The sequence below is a fragment of the Panthera uncia genome, chromosome D2 (assembly GCF_023721935.1).
Source record: "Panthera uncia isolate 11264 chromosome D2, Puncia_PCG_1.0, whole genome shotgun sequence".
Classification (NCBI taxonomy): Eukaryota; Metazoa; Chordata; class Mammalia; order Carnivora; family Felidae; genus Panthera; species Panthera uncia.
The window spans coordinates 28,280,283-28,299,814 of record NC_064818.1 but is presented as its reverse complement, the minus strand read 5'-3'; the positions used below and the strand labels follow the sequence as shown (position 1 = coordinate 28,299,814).

General features: G+C 36.4%; 1 protein-coding gene across 3 annotated transcripts in view; it reads left to right on the top strand.

Moving 5' to 3' along the window:
• DNA2 (DNA replication helicase/nuclease 2) overlaps positions 1-19,532 on the top strand; it is a 57,254-nt gene that overhangs the window by 11,341 nt on the left and 26,381 nt on the right. For all 3 annotated transcript variants that reach the window (XM_049645141.1, XM_049645139.1, XM_049645140.1), the window contains 6 exons: positions 2,432-2,563; positions 8,901-9,120; positions 14,281-14,398; positions 14,950-15,115; positions 17,411-17,605; positions 18,888-19,118. In XM_049645141.1, coding sequence (XP_049501098.1) covers positions 2,432-2,563; positions 8,901-9,120; positions 14,281-14,398; positions 14,950-15,115; positions 17,411-17,605; positions 18,888-19,118 — 1,062 coding nt within the window. The remainder of the gene's footprint in view (positions 1-2,431; positions 2,564-8,900; positions 9,121-14,280; positions 14,399-14,949; positions 15,116-17,410; positions 17,606-18,887; positions 19,119-19,532) is intronic.

Genomic DNA, 19,532 nt, shown 5'->3' with positions numbered 1-19,532 from the left:
TAAGTTCACGTTAAAGATTAAATCTTGCTGATCATTCCATATCAGTACTCATCAAGCTGTCTCATTTTTAATTAATAATGACATAATGTTTCATTGTATGGATGTACTGTAATTTATTTAAGTATCTCCTTGGCATTTCAATCTTTGGTTTTATTAGCAATCCTATAAGAGATAACTTTTTTTTTTAAAGATTTAAAAACATTTTCTTTAATGTTTATTTATTTCTGAGAGAGAGAGAGCTTGAACAGGTGAGGGGCAGAGAGAGAGGGAGACAGAATCCTAAGCAGGCTCTGTACTGTCAACGCAAAACCCGATATGGCACTTGAACCCATGAACTGTGGGTTCTGAGCCAAAGTCAGATGCTCAACCAAGGTGCCCCAAGATTTTTTGTAAAGTAGGCTCCATACCCAATGCAGGGCTTGAACTCACGACCCTGAGATCAAGAGTTGTATGCTGTACTAAGTAAGGCACCCGTAAGAAATACCTTTATACATCTTTTATTTCACACCTGTGAGGCATATATTGGGTTAAATACTTAGAAGTGGAATTGTTGGGCCACAGAATATGTACACTTAAAACATAAAAATCTTTTTATTTGGAAATAATTTCAAATTTAAAGAAAAGTTACAAGATTAGTGCAGTCAACACTCATGTACTGTTTACTCAGATTCATCTGCTAAATGTGTGTGTGCGTGTGTATAGATTTTTTTTCCCCTAAGGTTGTGTAGTATACATCTGGTATACACAATGGGCTGTATACCATGAAGATGCTAGCCATAGAACGGATTGAGCAGGGCCCTGGACATCCTGGGGTGCCCTGTGGGCTCAGGATGCTTACTGCAATGGGCAGAGCTGATCTTGCTCACCTTGCCTTCAGGCCTTTACTCCCCATACTCTCTGTGGTTGGGGCCAGGCACGTGGTGATGTTTGATGGCTGGGTGAGGGGCCTAAGTGCTTGATGAGGCAGCTTGCTGCTAGCCAAGGACTTTGCTCATGGCTCGTTGTCACTAATGATGAGCCAGATGGGCTCAGGGCTTGTGCCCCTGAAGTAAAAAATCATAACGTATAGTGTGTGTTTCCTAAGATTAGGCTTTTCTTTTATGTAATCACAATATGGTTTCAATGTCAGGAAATTTAATATTGGTAAAATACTTTTGTCTGATCTGTCCACATTTTTGTCCAATAATGTCCTTCCTTCATACCATCTTTTCCCCTCCAGGACAGGATCTAGTCTGGGTACATCTAGTATTTTGAATACTGAGACTGGCTGACTCAGTTGGAATAGCATGTGACTCTTGATCTTGGGGTTGTGAGTTTGAGCCCCATGTTGAGTGTAGAGATTATTTAAATAAATAAACATTAAAACAAATATTTATTGAAATATTTATTTTTGAAGGAAAGAGAGCATGAGCAGGGTAGTGGCAGACAGAGACGGAGACATAGAGTCTGAAGCAGGCTCCAGGCTCTGAACTGTCAGCACAGAGCCCAATATGGGGCTTGAACTCATGAGCTGTGAGGTCATGACCTGAACTGAAATTGGATGCTTAACCGACTGAGCCACCCAGGCGCCCCAAAAATAAATAACATTTTTGATAATTATTGCCAAATTGTTCTCTATAGGCATTGTCCTAGTTTACGTGAATCCTTGTTTTCCCACATTCTCGCCTACATCTTCTTTTATCAACTGGAAGTTGCCAGATTTGAAACAGCCTTTTGTAAGGATAACCTTTGCCTCTGGTATTCTGAATGTATGATCATTTGGGGTATTTTGGTATTAGCAGTTGCTCTCTGGCTTGAGGAATTTCAGCTTCTCTTTCAGCTTGAGGTTGCTGCTATGCCCAGGAGACACAATCTTGGCAGAGCTAGGGTTGCTAATTTTGTCTTCCCTGCTGAACCAGTTCTTTTGGAGGGCTCAGAGGGTTCTGCTCTCTTTCTTTTTAAGGTTGAATAATATTCCATTGTACATACGTACCACATTGAAAAAAAAGATTTTTTTAAAAATGTCTGTTTATTATTGAGAGAGAGTGCATGAGCAGGGAAGGGGCAGAGAGCAGGGAGGACAGAGGATCCGAAGCGGGCTCTGTGCTAACAGCAGCGAGCCCCAAATGGGGCTTGAACCCACCAACCATGAGATCATGACCTGAGCTGAAGTCAGGCACTTAACTGACTGAGCTATCCAGGCACCCCCACAGAAGATTTTATTTATTTATTTTTTAAGTAAACTCTATCCCCAATGTGGGGCTTGAACTCATGACCCTGAGATCAAGAGTTATATGTTCTATGATTGAGCCAGCCAGGTGCCCCATGTATACACCGCGTTATATATCCGTTAATTAGTTGCTGGGTAACTTAAGTTGCTTATTTGGATATTTTTGTCCTTACTTACTTTTTTCATATTCATGCTTTCATGTTTAACCTCTTATTTTGGCAGGTATCGCTTAAATTTGAATCAAGATGAGATAAAACAAGAAGTAGAGGAGTATCTTCCTTCATTTTCTAAATGGGCCGGAGATTTCATGCATAAATATATTTCAACTGACTTCCCTCAGATGCAGCTCTCTCTGTAAGAAACTCATTTTGTTTATATGGTGTTCATATGTTCAGATTAGGATTTTATTCTGTATGTTGAATTAAAGCTTTTTAAAAGGTCAAGTTATTACAACTAGCTTTTGTTTGCTTATTTTATAAATTACAGTTCTGTCTTTCCAAAACCAAAAATAATCTAGTGAATAAAAATTCTATTTTCACTATAATAAACTCTTCTGATTTTTGTATGTCAGTATGTTTTTTAAATAACCGATTTGTAAATATTGTGGGGGTCCTAATTTCATATATATTTCTATTACTATCATATATGGACTATATCATCTGTTGATTGTCCTGTGGATTTGTGCTTTATGTTTAAATCCTGCGTTTAACCATTTAATGCTGTTTGACATTGGGATTTTATTGTTTTCCCCCTTAAAGTAGCATTGATAATAGGTAATACTTTTTTTTTCTCTTTCATTATTTACTCATTCAACAAATATTTATTGAATGCTTAATACGTGCCAAGTAATGATGTTCTATGTGCTGGGATTATCGTATGAAAAAAAAACAGCTGACTTCAAGGTGCTTCTAGACTACTGAACAAGTAAATAACAGGGGGCTGGATTGTGATAAATCCAGTGTGGAATAATGTGAGAAGGAAAGTGGAGTTGGTAGTGGTGGTGGTGGGACATGTTTCCACTGAATGGTTGTGAAAGGCCTCTGTAATAAGCTGGTGTTGAGGTGAAGCCTGAAGGAAATCAAGGAGGTAACCGTGCAGCTGTCTCCAGGAAGAACGTTCCAGGTAAAAGCCCTGGGTGATGCACACTTGCCAGGGTGGCCGGAGCAGAGTAAGACAGGAAGGAGCAGAAGTAGCTTTCCTGGGGCCTTGGAAGAAGCCATGTCAGGACTTTGGCTGCTGTTCTGATTAGATAAGAAGCCACTGGAGAGTTTGCACAGAGGGTTTTGATTTAACTTTTTTTTATTTTTTAAATGAGCAACATTTTCTTTTTCTTTTTTTTTTTTTGAATAGGCACGGCTTCCATTCATGTAAATATTCTTAACTTTTTCTTAATATTCTTAATTTTTTTTTTCAATATTCTTAGTATTTTATCTCAGGCCATTTTGTGATCTGAATAACTTGTTTAAGACTTGTGCAACAGAAATCTTGGGAACCGTCAGTTCCTTTGATCAATTTGTTGTCTAAAGTTCCCTGGTTCAAAGGACAGCCGTGACTGGGTTGGCTTAGTTGGTTAAGTGTCTGACTTAGATTCACGTCATGATCTTGCATTTCTATGGATTCAAGCCCTGCATCAGGCACTGCTGACAGCTCTAAGCCTCGATTCTGCTTCAGATTCTGTGTCTCCTTCTCTCTCTGCCCCTCCCCCTCTTGCACTCTATCTCTCAAAAATAAACGTTAAAAAAAAATTTTTTTTTTTAATAAAGAAAAAAGGAGATACTGAGACCAGATGTGAATCCCAGTTTTGCCACAATTTAGCTGTGTGACTTAACCTCTGTACTAGTTTATGCATTGCTCAGATTTACTTTTAAAAGGCTCATTCTGGCTGCTTTTTTGGGACTATGATGTAGGATAAGGGCAGAGGTAGACCAATTTGGAGGCTCTTTCAAGAATCCAAGTAAGAGAAGCTGGTGGCTTAGACCACAGTGAGAGTTGTGGAAGTGATGAGAATCAGTTGGATTTTGGTCAGACTTGAGAGGTGGAACTGATAGATTTTGGATTGGATGTGGAGTAAAAGGGAAAGAATAGTCAGCAGTGATTCTAGGGGAGCAGGTGTGTTTAGAAGGGCATCAAGAGAGACTGGTAGAGGAGGATTTGGACACAGGGAGTTAGACAACCATACTGAGAGGTTGTTCTATGAAAGAACACACAGAAATGGAATGGTAGGCAGAGGCTCATGTGGGGTTAAGAGAGATTTGCTGTTGTTTTGAAGATGGGAAGTATGACATGTTCATATGCTGACAGGGAGAGTTCCACAGAGAAGGCAGAATTCATCCTGAGAGATGGGAGAGTTCAGTTATGTCTTGAGTATGGAGAAGGAATGAGGGTACACTAGTGGAAGGGTTGACTATGAGAACACTTATTTCCTGGCATTGAAATCTCAGAAGTGGACTATTTCATCAAAGATATTAAGAAATTTTATAACCTTTTACATATTGCTAGAATTCTCTGAGAATTTTGTAATCATTTTAGAAGGTTGCTAGTAATGTTTAATGTCCTGTGTCTGGGGTGCCTGGGTGGCTCAGTCGGTTAAGTGTCAGACTCTTGATTTTGGCTCAGGTTTTGATCTCACAGTTGAGATCCAGCCCCAAGTCAGACAGCGCAGAAGTTTCTTGGGATTCTCTCTTCCTGTCTGTCTCTCTGCTCTTCCCCCTGCATTGGGCTCTGTGCTGATAGCATGGAGCCTGCTTGGGATTCTCTCCCTCCCTTTCTCTGCCCCCTCCCTTGCTCACCCTCTTTCTTTGTCTCTCAAAAATAAATAAATAAGCTTTAAAAAAATGATAATTTAAGAAATCCTATATCTGCCAGCAGGATTTTAATTATTTTTATTTATTTTATTATTATTATTTACAGTTCGGTGACTCTCAGTATATTTGTAGAGTTGTGCACCATTACCACAATCAGTTTGCCAGGATTTAGATTTTTATATTATTTTATTTATTATTTTTTTGATTTTTGAAATATATAATTATTTATAAATTAAACTTTAAAAATAAACTAAATTTAATTTAATTTTTTTTAGAGAGAGAGAACACTTGAGCACGGAGGGGGGCAGAAGGAATGAGAAAATCTTAAGCAGACTCCAGGGCTCAATCCCACGACCCTGGGATGATGACCTGAGCTGAAATCAAGAGTAGGATGCTTAACTGACTGAGCCACCTAGGTGCCCCCTTGTAGTGTTTTGTTTTTTTTCAATGTTTATTTATTTTTGAGAAAGAGAGTGCATGCAAGCTGGACAGCAGTAGAGAGAAGGGGACAGAGGATCCAAAGTGGTCTCTGTGCTGACAGCAGCGAGACTGATGTGAGACTCGAACTTGTGAACCGTGAGATCATGACCTGAGCCAAAGTCCAACACCCAGGTGTCCCCCACCCAACCCCCAGCCTCTCCTTGTAGTGTTTTTTATAAATTTATAAATGCTTCATTCTTTGTTATTTCTTTGGAGCAGATTGCCTGTGTCTAGGATGGGGCATGGATCTTGGTACTTTAGTCTTCATTGTGATAAACAACTAAGTGTTTATTAAGTAGTCATTCTTTTCTTGATTCCTTGCATTGTTTTGTAGTATTTCTGTCATTCTGGTCTCTATTGATTTTCTGTAATAATTACAAGCTGAATTTTTGATTTCTCTTGTTCCTAATTGTTTCTTTATCCTTATTTACCCTCCCTCACTACACACCTTTCTTTTCCTTTCTTGTTTATTTTGGAGTCCTTTAAATTTGCTTGAAAGTTAAAATTGTAGTGAATATCCATTTTCATGGTTGTTTCAGATATTAGCTTTTCTTTTACTCTTTAATTGTTTTAGCATTTTGTCTCCATCTTTTTTCTTTTGGTTAAAACTTACTGTTTTTGCAGTCATAAGCTGCATTTTCTCATAGACTCATGGACTTAACCTATTCAGCAAACATGTATTCCGTATGCTGTGTCTGTGCTCAGGATTATGCTAGGTACTAGTGTTACAGGGAGACTATCTCTCTCCAAAACTCTGTTGCTGGTAGTTGAAAACATAGGAGTGGAGGGCATTGCTCAAAGAAAACATGCAGGGCAACAGAAGAGGCACAGAACTCTGGGAGGTAAGGGTGTGCTATGTAAGGACAGAGGGGGAGATGAGTAGACTCCATCAAAGGAGGCTGAGGGATTAGGATGGATCAACAAGGGATTTGGTAGGCTGGAAGAAGTATATCAGGAAGCTGGGGAAAGGGTGGGATTCAGAGTTGTCTTTGACTTGAAATGTAGTGTGACTTGTTTAGGTTTTATATGAAAAACAGTGATGGAGTTGAGTCTATAGTAGGAATCAAGATTCCCAGCTCAGTGTTCTCATCTCTGTGTTTTGGTATAAGATTTTTCTTTGTCTCAGTTATTTCTAATGGAATCTTATATGTCTGTGAAGAAGGCGCTCCTCTGTATTTTAGCTTGTGCCCTTTTCCCAGCAGTTTATAGCCAGTCTTTAAAAAAACAAAACAAAACAAAACCAACGACAACAAAAAATTTAGTATATAGCACAGAGAATGAGTCCTTTATTTATTTATTTTTTAATTTTTTAATGTTTATTTTGAGAAAAAGAGAGAGAGAGAGACTGTGTGAGCGGGGGAGGAGCAGAGAGAGAAAGAGACACAGAATCTGAATCAGGCTTCAGGCTCTGAGCTATCAGCACAGAACCCGATGCAGGGCCCAAACTCACAAGCCGTGAGATCATGACCTGTGCCAAAGTCAGATGCTTAACCGACTAAGTCACCCAGGCATCCCAAGAATGAGACCTTTAAAAGCCTTTTAAAGAGACAACTTTCTCATCAATTGGTGGTAAATGTATATTTTCTTCATTTTCATGATACTCTATTCTCCATCAGGTCCTTCTTGAAGGAGTTTTATAGCATTATGTTGATTAAAATCATAGTAGTTGAATTCAAATACTGTCATTTATTCCACAGATCTAGGTGTAAAATCACATTACTCTTTCTTCTAGGGGAATGAATTTTATTAGCAACATTAACAGTTTCATTACCTATCTTCTATTAAGTATATATGTAACATTTTGTGAATAATAAAGTTTGTGTTATTTCACAGCATATTTGAATATATAACACGATCAGATAACATTTGGATAGAGAAAACAATAATATTTAAGAAATTTCAGATAAGTTGTAGCTTTCTTGAATTTCATACATATCTGGAGATTATATTTGAAGCATCCTGAAACAGCTAAAAAAGTTACTGAAGGTGGCAATTTTTCTCTTAAAAAATATTCTCATTTGTTAAGAAATAGCTGCTGATATAAATAAATAACATAAAATTAGTAAACCAGAGTCAACTAAATCATGTATTCTGATGGTTATAATAAATCTCAATTTTTATATGTCATAAAATACTTAAAAAAATTTTTTTTTTTTTTTGAGAGAGAGTGAGCCTGTGAACCAGGAAGGGGCAGAGAGAGAGGGAGAGAGAGAATGCCAAGCAGGCTCTGCACCATCATTGCAGAGCCACATGTGGGGCCCAAACCCACGAACCGTGAGATCATGACGCAAGCCGAAATTAAGACTGCTTAACTGATTGAGTCACCCAGGTGCCCTTAAACTACATTTTATTACTAGAAAAATTTTCCTTTTCATGTAAGATTTCCATTAGATTTAATATCTTATTTGGCTTTGAGTCTGAAATAAGATTAATAAAAGTTAGTGCTTATCTGAGTTTTCTCCTGAAGAATAACTTACTGCTCTGAAAATAAATCTTAGATCTAAGAAAAGTATAAGAGGCTTGGAAAGTTATTTTCATCCCCTGATTCCTTTGATGTTTATAGATTTTTTTTTCCTCCTTCCTGTGCTCTTGGCTTTTTTAACAGTTAAGATATTAAACTCAGAACCTCTTGTAATACAAACAACAATGCTGAGTACTTAGTTTTAAATATTGATAGTGACAGAGATGGATTCATTTAATGATTAAGTAAAGAAAACAATGAGGAAATGTAGGAGCACATGAGGTCCTTTTGAAGATAGTTGTGGGGAGTATAGCGGTGAAGTGTTGGATAATCAAGACACACACTGCATAGGTGATGGGGAAAGGTAGCTCATACACAGTTTAATATGGTGTTAATGAACAACACACCTTTGCTACCCTGGGTGCAACCATATTCAAGCCATTTTATATTAATCAGTGTAATAATTGTATACCAGAATATTCAGATTGGTATTGTGGCTTCCATAGTCTAAATAGACTTCTGTAGTAATCTAGGACTGGGGAATTTGAAGGCCCAAGTTAGGAAGATTGTAGTAGAAATGAACTGAAAAAGATAGATGATAAACATTAAGAAAATTTACATTAGTTAGAGGCTATAGGATAGCAGTTCTCAAACTTGAGCATGCATCAGGATCACTTGCAGAGTTTGTGAAACAAATTGCTCGGCTTCATCTAGAGAGTTTCTGATTGAGTAGGTCTGGAGTGGAGCCTGAGAATTTGCTTTTATAACAAGTTCCCAGGTGATGCTGATGCTGCCAGTCTAGGAGCCACACTTTGAGAATCACTGCTATAAAGGTATGTGGATGGTTTCCCATCCCCACATTCTCTGTTGTAAAATGAAGTTAATGCCAGCATATGAGAAATGAGCTAAGTGTTCTAATTAAGTATTTTTGTGTTTTGTTTTTTAGGCCAAGTGATGGTAGTAACAATAATTCAACGTGTAATATTGAAGTCATAAATTCATTGGATATTGAAGAAAGCATTTGGTCCCCTAGGTTTGGATTGAAAGGCAAAATAGATGTCACAGTTGGTGTGAAAATACATCGAGGATATAAAACGAAATATAAGATAATGCCTTTGGAACTTAAAACTGGCAAAGAATTAAATTCTGTTGAACATCGTAGTCAGGTGGGTATAAGTCTTAATAAGAAAATTGGGAGTTTCTGGGTGGGTCAGTTGGTTAAGTGTCTGATTCTTGATTTTGGCTCAAGTCATCTCATGGTTTGTAGATCAAGTCGTGTGTCGTGCTTGAGATTCTCTCTACCCCTTCTCCACTTGCACTCTCTCTCAAAATAAATACACATTTAAAAAATACATATATTTGGGGCGCCTGGGTGGCTCAGTCGGTTAAGCGTCTGACTTTAGCTTAAGTCATGATCTCATGGTTTGTGGGTGCTAGTCCCATGTGGGCCCTGTGTTGACAGTTCAGAGCCTCGAGCCTGCTTCGGATTCTGTGTCTCCCTCTCTCCCTGCCTCTTCCCCGCTCATACTCTGTCTCCCTCTCTTTCTCGCTCTCAAAAATAAATAAAACATTAAAACAATAAAAAAAAAAATAGGTCTGAAAAAATGTAGGTCTGCTTACATATTTTGGTTCAATTTGTATAATTGTTATTTAAGTTTCATATAGTACTTTTTTTTTTTTTTTTTTTAAATAATCTCTACACCCAACATGGGGCTCAAACTCATGACTCCTAACTCAAGAGTCATATGCTCTTCTAACTGAGCCAGCCAGGAGCCCCTCAGTCCTTTTCAATTTGGGACGTACCCAGAGTACTCAATTTGTTTATAAATGTATACATAGCTATAGCAGAAAGTTTTCCCCAGCAAAGAAATATGATAGCTGAATTTGTAGGCCAGTGTTGCCAAGTTTATGCTGCCAAACTATGAAACAGATACTCCTAAAAAAATAATTCTTTGGTCATAAAAGTTGCAGAAACCAAGTATATTTGAAGATGTAATGATGCATGTTAGCGTATTAAAGTTTCTGAGAAATCTTAAAGTAATATGGATTTGTATTAGGTATGTATAAACCCAACAGTCTTTTATTGTCTTTCAAAACGATCTGGAAGTTATATTATTTATAATGACTTAAAGCAATTAACATGAAATTTTATTTTGTTTTCTAATTATTTTCTTTTTAAAAATTTTTTTATTTTTCATTTAATTTATTTTAAATTTACATTCAAGTTAGTTGTCATATAGTACAACAGTGATTTCAGTATATTCCTTAATGCCCCTTACCTATTTAGCCCATCCCCCCCCTCCCAATTTTCTCATTATTTTCATTCCCTCTGCCCATCTCCACATTGGCAGTCTGTGGCATATTCTAAACAGTTGTTTTTTTTTTAAACTTATTTATTTATTTTGAGAGAGAGAGAGAGCGCACATGTGGAGGAGGAGCAGAGAGAGAGACAAGGGGAGAGAGAATCCCAGGCAGGCTCCATACTATCAGTGCAGAGCCCAATGTGGGGCTTGAACCCACCAACTGCAAGATGATGCCCCGAGCCAAAATCAAGAGTTGGATGCTTAACCGACTGAGCCCAGATGCCCCAAATATTTTTTTAAGTTTATTTATGTTCTAGACAGTTTTATACCAACAAAGGTAAAACTAAAAGATAGTACTATTATTGTATTTTTATGGTATAATATATATTATGGGAATAAATAATATAACAACATAGCATTTGTAATATAACTTAAATTTCCTTTTGCCCTTGGAATTTTACATGATATTTCAGCAGATTTTTTTTTTTTTTTTTAGTTTCAACAGATTTTACATAAAGTACTGTTCGGATTCAAAATACTTAATCAGTGATTAAAGGGACTTTTTCTCATTAAATCTGTCTCACCATTCTTAATTGTATACCCATCACCAAATGTTCCCATGCAAGCTTTTCCATTTGGGAATTGGTGTTTCACCCCTTATTGGGTTTTACAGATATTGGAGGTAGAGGAAAAAATAGATTTCTGCTATTAGAAGACTTGAACTTTTCACTTTGGCAATACAGGAATGGCTAAAATAATGAATTAAAGATTAAATTAATTAAAGATTAAAGCTCTCTTGAGGAAGGAAAATCATGCCAAGATATAAGAAAAACTGTTTTTGAAGTCAAAGATTTGAAAAAAAGTGTTCTATGTACATGTGACTGAAAATTTTACTTTTTTTTAATGACAAGTTTGATTGAAATCACTTTTGATTGCTAAAAGGAAGAGAAATATAAAAGCATTTTAGCATCTAAAGTTGTCAAGATTCAAAGACATTCTAAGGTTGCCATTCTGACTTTACCTTCAAGAATATTATTGTATACACAGAATATTAATTATAATTAATTTTAGTCAGTTGAAACTTTTATCTTTGCAAGAAGAGAAGCTACAAGAAGAATTTTAAGAATAAAATAGTATTTCTTGTATTAAAACATAAGGAAAATGATTAGAGCAAGGCTCAAACAAAAATATTGGAATTTATATTGCATATTCACTATTCAAGAATGAAGGAGGGGCGCCTGGGTGGCTCAGTGGGTTGAGAATCTGACTCTTAATTTCCACTCAGGTCATGACCCCAGGGTCGTGGGATTGAGCCCCAGGTTGGGCTCTGGGCAGAAGATGGAGCCTGCTTATGATTCTCTCTCCCTCTGCCACTTTCCCCTAGTCATGTGTGTGTGTTCTCTCTCTCTCTCCCTCTCTCTCTCTCTAAAATTAACAACAACAAAAAGTAAAAAAGAGACATTGAAGAAATTATAGTAAACCATTGAGTTATATAGGTATTGGGGATGAGGAAAGACATATATATCCCCTCTTAGAAGATCTAACTGTTTCACTTTGGTAATGCAGAAAAAGCTCATGTTATGGACTAACTTAATTTAAGGAAAGTCTTTATAAATGGATAATGTTACCAAAACTCATGTCTTTTTTCTTTTTTTTTTTTTTTTTTCTGTTTGTTTATTTATTGAGAGCAGGAGAGAGCACGTGGGGAAGGGGCAGAGAGAGAGGGAAAGAGAATCCCAAGAAGGCTTCACACTCAGCACGGAGCCCCATGTGGGGTCGATCTCATGGACCATGAGATCATGACCTGAGCAGAAATCAAGAGTCAGATGCTCAAACAACTGAGCTCCCCAGGCCCCCCTAAATTTTGTTATTTTTGTCTTTTTTTTTTTTTTAAGTTTATTTATTTGAAAGAGAGAAAGAGCAGGGAAGGGGCAGAGAGAGAAGGAGGGAGAGAATCCCACAGAGGCTTTGTGCTGACAGTGCAGAGTCTGATGTGAGACTCAAACCCATGAATCATGAGATCATGGCCTGAGCCAGTCAGATGCTTAACCAACTTAGCCACCCAGGAGCCCCAATTTTTTTTTTTAAAGTAAGCTCTCAGCATGGGGTTTGAATTCCCAACCTTGACATGAAGAGTCACATGCGCTGCTGACTGAGCCAGCCAGGCACCCCTAAAACACATTTAAAAAAAAAAAAATGTTTGTAATGTTTATTTATTTTTGAGAGAGAGATGGAGACAGAGCATGAATGGGGGCGGGGGGGGGGGGGGGGGGGGGCAGGCAGAAGAGAGAGAAGACATAGAATCCAAAGCAGGCTCCAGGCTCTGAGCTGTCAGCACAGAGCCTGATGCAGGGCTCAAACTCACAAACCATGAGATCATGACCTGAGCCAAAGTCAGATGCCTAACTGACTGAGCCACCCAGGCACCCAAAACACATTTTTTAAAGGAAAAATATTATATGGAGCTATGATATCTAAACCAGCTTATAAAAAGAAAAAACCTGTTTAACTTGTGATACAGTTGAATTATAATAATACTGTAAAATTTCAACCCAATTTCCTTTTGTTACAATATAAGAAAATGTCATTTCAGATACTTTTCCCTTCTAATAAGTTCCAGCATCAGAACTTCCTTCCTTCCTTTATATTTATATATTTATAAATATATTTATATTTTATATTCCTTTATATATTTATATTCCTTCCTTCTGCCTCAGTTCCTTAGGAGGGAAAAATAGCACAGAAGGAAACAATTTCAGATGACTCCCTTGGTCTACAGCCCCAAGGCTCTACCCTGTCACTTATGGATTCATTTTAATTTAAAAAAGTTTTTCAAAAGTTTTATTTGGTACCTATGCTGTATCAGGGAACACGAACACGAGTAGTATGTTTGTAAAACTGCCTCCCAAAACATGCTTCATAGGCTCAAATATTGAAGCAACAGCCCTTCATCAGGATATTATGTAAGGGCATCTTGATTTGGGATCAAGCACCACATCAGGTTCTGTGTTGACAGCCAGGAGCCTGCTTGGGATTCTCTCTCTCTCTCTCTCTCTCTCTCTCTCTCTCTCTCTGTCTCTCTGCCCCTCCCCAGCTTTTGTGTGCATGCTCTCTCTCTCAAAATAAATAAAATTTAAAATATATATTTTATTTTTAAGTAATCTTTACATGCAATGGGGGGCTCCAACTCAAGCCCGAGATCAAGAGTCTTATGCTCTACTATCTGAGCCAGCCAGGTGCCCCATTATATTTTAAATATAGCTTAGAAAACAAGAATGTAATTATAATTTGACCTATGTAGGCATGTTAATTACAATGACTGGTGTTGGTATTTTAGAATGATTTAAAGACAAATCATTCAACATTTTCATCTTGGAAATCTCTTGGAAAACAAGCTAACTTGTTAGTAGGGTGTCTGTGACTGAATGACTTGCCATTACTGCTAAGGTGTTTTCATGAACTGTAAACCAGCTGTTTCTAACTTGTCTTAGATGGTTTCCCAGGAGAGCACCACATAAATTTAACGCAGTTAATAATGACTCATGCTCTGCAAAAAGCAGTGAACGCTGTAGAGTTAGTCTCACTTAGTTGTCCCAGTAACTATGACATAAGTAATACGTATTTTTGTGTTTAGTTCACTTATTTTATTTATTTTATTTAGTTCACTTATTTTAAACAGGGAAAATAGTGTCTAAAGTCTGTTAACTTCAGAATGTGAAATATAGTTTGCTTAATTTCCCTCTTTAATTTATTGGAAATCTAAATATTTACTAAGAAAAATTCTATGTATCTCTTTTTGGTGTAAAACTGAGAAGTATAAACAGTGGTCATGTTGTGGAAATTAAATATTTGTCATTGAATTATCCTGTTACCTCTACTAATTTGCCTTGTATTGTTTTCAAAATGGAAATAATTTCATTGACCTTTTGATTTTAAAATTACAATATGTGTTGATTGCTAAACATGCATGGAAATATGAGAGCTCAAGTTTTATTTGACAAAATGTACAATGTTTTTTCACAGCTTGTTCTGTACACACTGCTAAGTCAAGAGAGGAGAGCTGATCCAGAGGCCGGCCTGCTCCTTTACCTCAAGACTGGCCACATGTACCCTGTGCCCGCCAAACATCTTGATAAAAGAGGTTGAGCTGTTCTCTCTCAATTTACTTCCCTGGGTTTTGTTTGTTTGTTTTTTTCCTTTAACCTTTGGCAATCTGTGTATATACCTGGCAGTATCCACTATATTTGCTAGGCCTAATACAGGTTGTAATGTGTAGTTGTGGATTGATTGATTCACTGATTGATTGATTGTGGTATATTTTTAAAAGAATTTGAACAATATACTGTATAGATGAAAACATTAACCTTTTAAAGTTTTATTCAAAAATTTATTTTAAGCTTCCTGTCTTATATTTGAGACATTCTAGATACCTGTATTCATCCTTAAAATTTAATTATAAATACCAACTTCACAATATTTACTGTTTATGAGATATATGGTTGTTTAAAAGAACTTATCAAGTGAGCAAAAGTTGAAGGAAATATATGCCAATTTGTTAACAGTGGTTATTCTAGTGTCATGGGAAATACGAATGTTGTTTATTTTATGTTTTTAAATCTGAAAGCTTTATGTGAGAAGGATATGTAATAAGCTTTACTTAATTCTTAAACTACCCCTCTTTTTCCCCCATAGAATTATTAAGGCTAAGAAACCAGATGGCATTCTCTTTGTCTAACCGTATTAGCAAATCTTCTGTTGGAAAGGAGAAGACAAACCTTGCTCCTTTGCCACAAATAATTGAGGAAGAGCAAACTTGTAAATACTGTTCACATGTTGGCAACTGTGCTCTTTATAGCAGGTAAAAACATTGCCTTCCAAAAGTATTCGTTCCAGTTAAGTATTTACTCAACTTAAAAGGATTTAACTTTGTTGTATGGTCTGGCATTGATGATTTCATTTTAGTTATTTTTCTTTGTGGGTAGTATTCCTAAAATGAAGAGAGTAGGGGGAATAAAAGCACAGTTCATATTTTGTAAGCAGCCTTTTTCCTTGGGGAATAATAGAATGCATTCTAAGCTTTTTCCAAAAGTGGTTACTTATTTTTGCTGCAAATAGTTTCTGGGGAAATGAAATAATTTTAGGACTTAATGGAATCTGGTTAAGGGACGTCTGGCTGGCTCAACTGGTGGAGCATGCGAATTGATCTCGAAGTTGTAAGTTTGAACCCCGTGTAGAGATTACTTAAAAATAAAAAATCTTTGGAGCACCTGGGTGGCTCAGTTGGTTGGGCATCTGACTCTTGATTTCATCTCAGGTCATGATCTCATTGTTTGTGGAGTTGAGCCCTACATCGGGCTTTGCACTGACAGTGGAGCTTCCTTGGGATTCTCTTTCTCCCTCTCTCTCTGCCCCTCCCCTACTGATGTCCTCTCTCTTTCTCTCTCTCTCTCTTTCTCAAATAAACATTAAAAAAATAATAATTTATATTTAAAAAATTAAAAAAAAATTTTAATGTTTATTTATTTTTGAGAGAGAGAGAGTGCAAGCAGTGGAGGGGGGGAGAGAGAGGGAGACACAGCATTTGAAGCAGGCTCCAGGTTCTGAGCTGTCAGCACAGAGCCCAACGCAGGGCTCAAACTCACGAACCGTGAGATCATGACCTGAGCCGAAGTCAGACGCTCAACCGACTGAGCCACCCAGGTACCCCAAAATAAAAAATCTTAAAAAGAGAAAAAGGGAATTAGTATAGGAATTCTAAGTAACTTTTCTTAAATGATATTTAAGAAATCTTCCAGTTCTTAGTTGCTATTTTAATTTCATGCCTTGTCTAGTTAAAAACAGGGAAATTGTTTCTTTTGGTATGATTCAACAGACTTGTTTTGTTTATAGATGTCTATTTTTCTTTTCTTTTTTTAAGATTTTTTTTTTTTTTTTTTTTAGGTGATCTCTATACCCAGCATGGGGCTCTAACTTCCAGTCTTGAGATAAAGAGTTGCATGCTTTACTGACTAAGCTAGCCAGGTGCCTATATGTGTATTTTTCTATGTATGGGGAGTTTATTAGGTGTCTTATGGACCTTCGTAGGCCAGTGGAAATCTTGAAAGACACAAAAAAGTAGTTAGATGTAAATACAGAGTAGGAAACAATATCAAAGCAAGACCAAAGTTCTTTTGTTTAAGTCCAAAGTTCTAATTCAGTCTATTCACATAAAGGACTTTTTTTAAAAATGTTTATTTATTTTTGAGAGAGACACAGAGCGTGACCAGGGGAGGGCCAGAGAGAGGGAGACACAGAATCCAAAGCAGGCTCTTGGCTCTGAGCTGTCAGCACAGAACTGTTTGCAGGGCTCGAACCCACGAACCATGAGATCATGACCTAAGCCGAAGTTGGACACAACCGAGCCACCCAAGTGCTCCCACATAAAGCACTTTTATTTATTTACTTTTTAATTTTTTTAATGTTTATTATTATTATTATTTTTGAGAGGGAGAGACGGAGTGTGAGCGGGGGAGGGGCAGAGAGAGGGAAACACAGATCAGAGGTAGGCTCCAGGCTGCCCACGAACCTTGAGATCATGACCTGAGCTGAAGTCAGACACTTAACCAGCTGAGCCACCCAGGTCCCCATAAAGGACTTTTAAAAGTATTTTATCAAATAAATGATCTCTTAAAGGCAGAAGAAATCTTATTTTATTCTTTATGTTTTGTATGCCTCTATAACATTTATTTCTATATAATAATCCCAAAATTGGTATTAAGCAGAATTTATATTCCATACAATTCTCTATATTTTTATGTTGACATTCTTATGATACAGAGCTGGATGTACAATATTGTGATTTTGAGAAATGCAATTGTATAAAAAGCCAAGATTTGCTACATACAGTAATGAAAACTAGAGTATCCCAAACTTAAGTTAGGGTGATAGTCCTTAAAAGCAAAATAATGCAGTACTGGGTTTCTTATGCATTTTGTTTTATAAAAAGCCATTTTGCTTATAACATGTTGAAATGACTTTTAACGAAAATTAGGAGCTTTGGTTATAAGCTATGGTGATCATCATATACATGTGCTTATTTTAGAAATAGCCTCATTTTTATAGCTAGCCAGTCTAATATTTTATATACATCTCTGACTTGGAGCTATATCTTTAGAGCAGTTGAACAACAGATGGATGACAGTTCAGTCCCGATTGGCATGCTGCCCAAAATAAAAGAAGAAACCCAACATCTGAAGCTTTCACACTTGGAGTATTTCAGCCTTTGGTGTCTAATGTTAACCCTGGAGTCACAATCAAAGGATAATAAAAAGAATCACCAACATATATGGTTAATACCTGCTTCAGAAATGTGAGTGGTCCATTTAATACAGTAAAACGTCAGTAACTTATATTAGCTAACGGGATGACATTTGGAAAAATGTCAGGATATGTAATAACATTTCAGAGATGTGCAGTTTCATATATTCATGCCAACTCTAGATGGCTATGAAGGAATTATTTCTAAGTAGAGCACAATTGTTACTTTTAGTAGGTTAAATATGACTTGAGAAATCTTATTTTAATAATTATTGGTAAGTCCTTGTTTATCATTGAAAACAGCATAAAGTTTAATATATCATTAGGTGAATTTTAGCATCCTAGTAGAGTACAAGTTAATGAAGTTTCACTTAGTATTTTATAAAGTTTATATATTTAGTAAGTTCTGATACAGATTCAAATTTTCTAAAGTTGGTCCATCTTTCATTTTGTGAGATCTGTTTTTTTACAAGTTGCTTATAAATATGGATTCAAATTTTCTAAAGTTGGTCAGTCATTTTGTGATATCTATTTTTTTTACAAGTTGCTTATAAATAAGTAATTTTGTTATCTTTACATAGTATTTTTCTTTAGTATTTAGTTGCTTTTGATCTACTTGTTTATAACTTTTGAGAATGAATATTGATTTTAATGTGACTTTAGAAATAATTGAATCATTTTCTTAATAGTAAATTTTAACACAAGGAGTCATTACAGTGGATAAAGTGTAAGTAGCTTTTGATAGACTCCATAAGTATAGTGAATATGTCAAGTGTACATGCCAACAAGCTTCTGAAGTTGTATAGTATTTAATAGTAGTGCCTGAGAGATTGTAAATGCTTAATACTTATCTCTTAGAAACAGTGGAATTATCAGTTTGCTTGCCATTATTTTAATAAGAATAATTACAAATCCTTTTATAAATACTAAAGAAATAGGCACTATTTTCTTCACATCAGGTTCAGGAAACGTTATTACCATTTGTTTTCTGTAATGTTACATGTATCAGCATACGAAGTTGAGGTATTGTTCAGAGTTCAAAGTGCTGATACATGTTGTTCAGAGAAACCAGCCTGTGGGTGCAACAAGGGATGTGCTTCCTAGCACTTGTCTAGGGATGGTTTGGTGAGAGATTATTTTAAAACTAACCGAATGTTTCCTTAGCATTTCTAACACTTCAATGTAGATTGTAGAAAATGTAAAAATGATGGACTCATTGTTACCATTATAACTTCCAGGGGTCAGAGGAACAAGTAAATTGTGGAAAAATGCAAATACAGTATTTATATATATGATGTAAATGGAAGCTTTTTCTCTTTCTCTCTGTTTCATAGGGAAGAGAGTGGCAACTGCATTGGAAACCTGATTAGAACAGAATGTGTAAAGACAGTTTGTGATGGGCAATATTTACATAATTTTCAACGTAAAAATGGTGCCATGCCTATCACAAATCTAATGGCAGGTGATAGAGTTATTTTAAGTGGAGAAGAGAGAACACTGTTTGCTTTGTCTAGGGGATATGTGAAGGAGATTAACATGACATCAGTAACCTGTTTATTAGACAGGTAATGAAAAGTTCCGTTGGAGGGGGTGGGTGACAGCTTTATTGATATGTAAATTACATACTATACTAGTCATTCGTTTAAAGTATACAATTCCATGGTTTTTAGTATATCCTTAGAGTTGTGCAGCCATCACCAAAGTCAGTTTTAGCATATTTTCATTACTCCAGAAAGAACCCTTGTACCCTTTGGTATTCACACCCCCTACACTAGGGAGTCACCAGTTTCTTTTCTGTCTCTCTAAATGTGCCTGTTCTGAACATTTCCTATAAATGGGATTATGCAATATGTGGTCTTTTGTGACTGGCATTTTTCACGTAGCATACTGTTATTGAGATTCATCTTCATGGAGTAGCACATGTCAATACTTCATTCCCCCACTCCTTCCTTTTTTTTTTTTTTTTTTTTAACTAATCT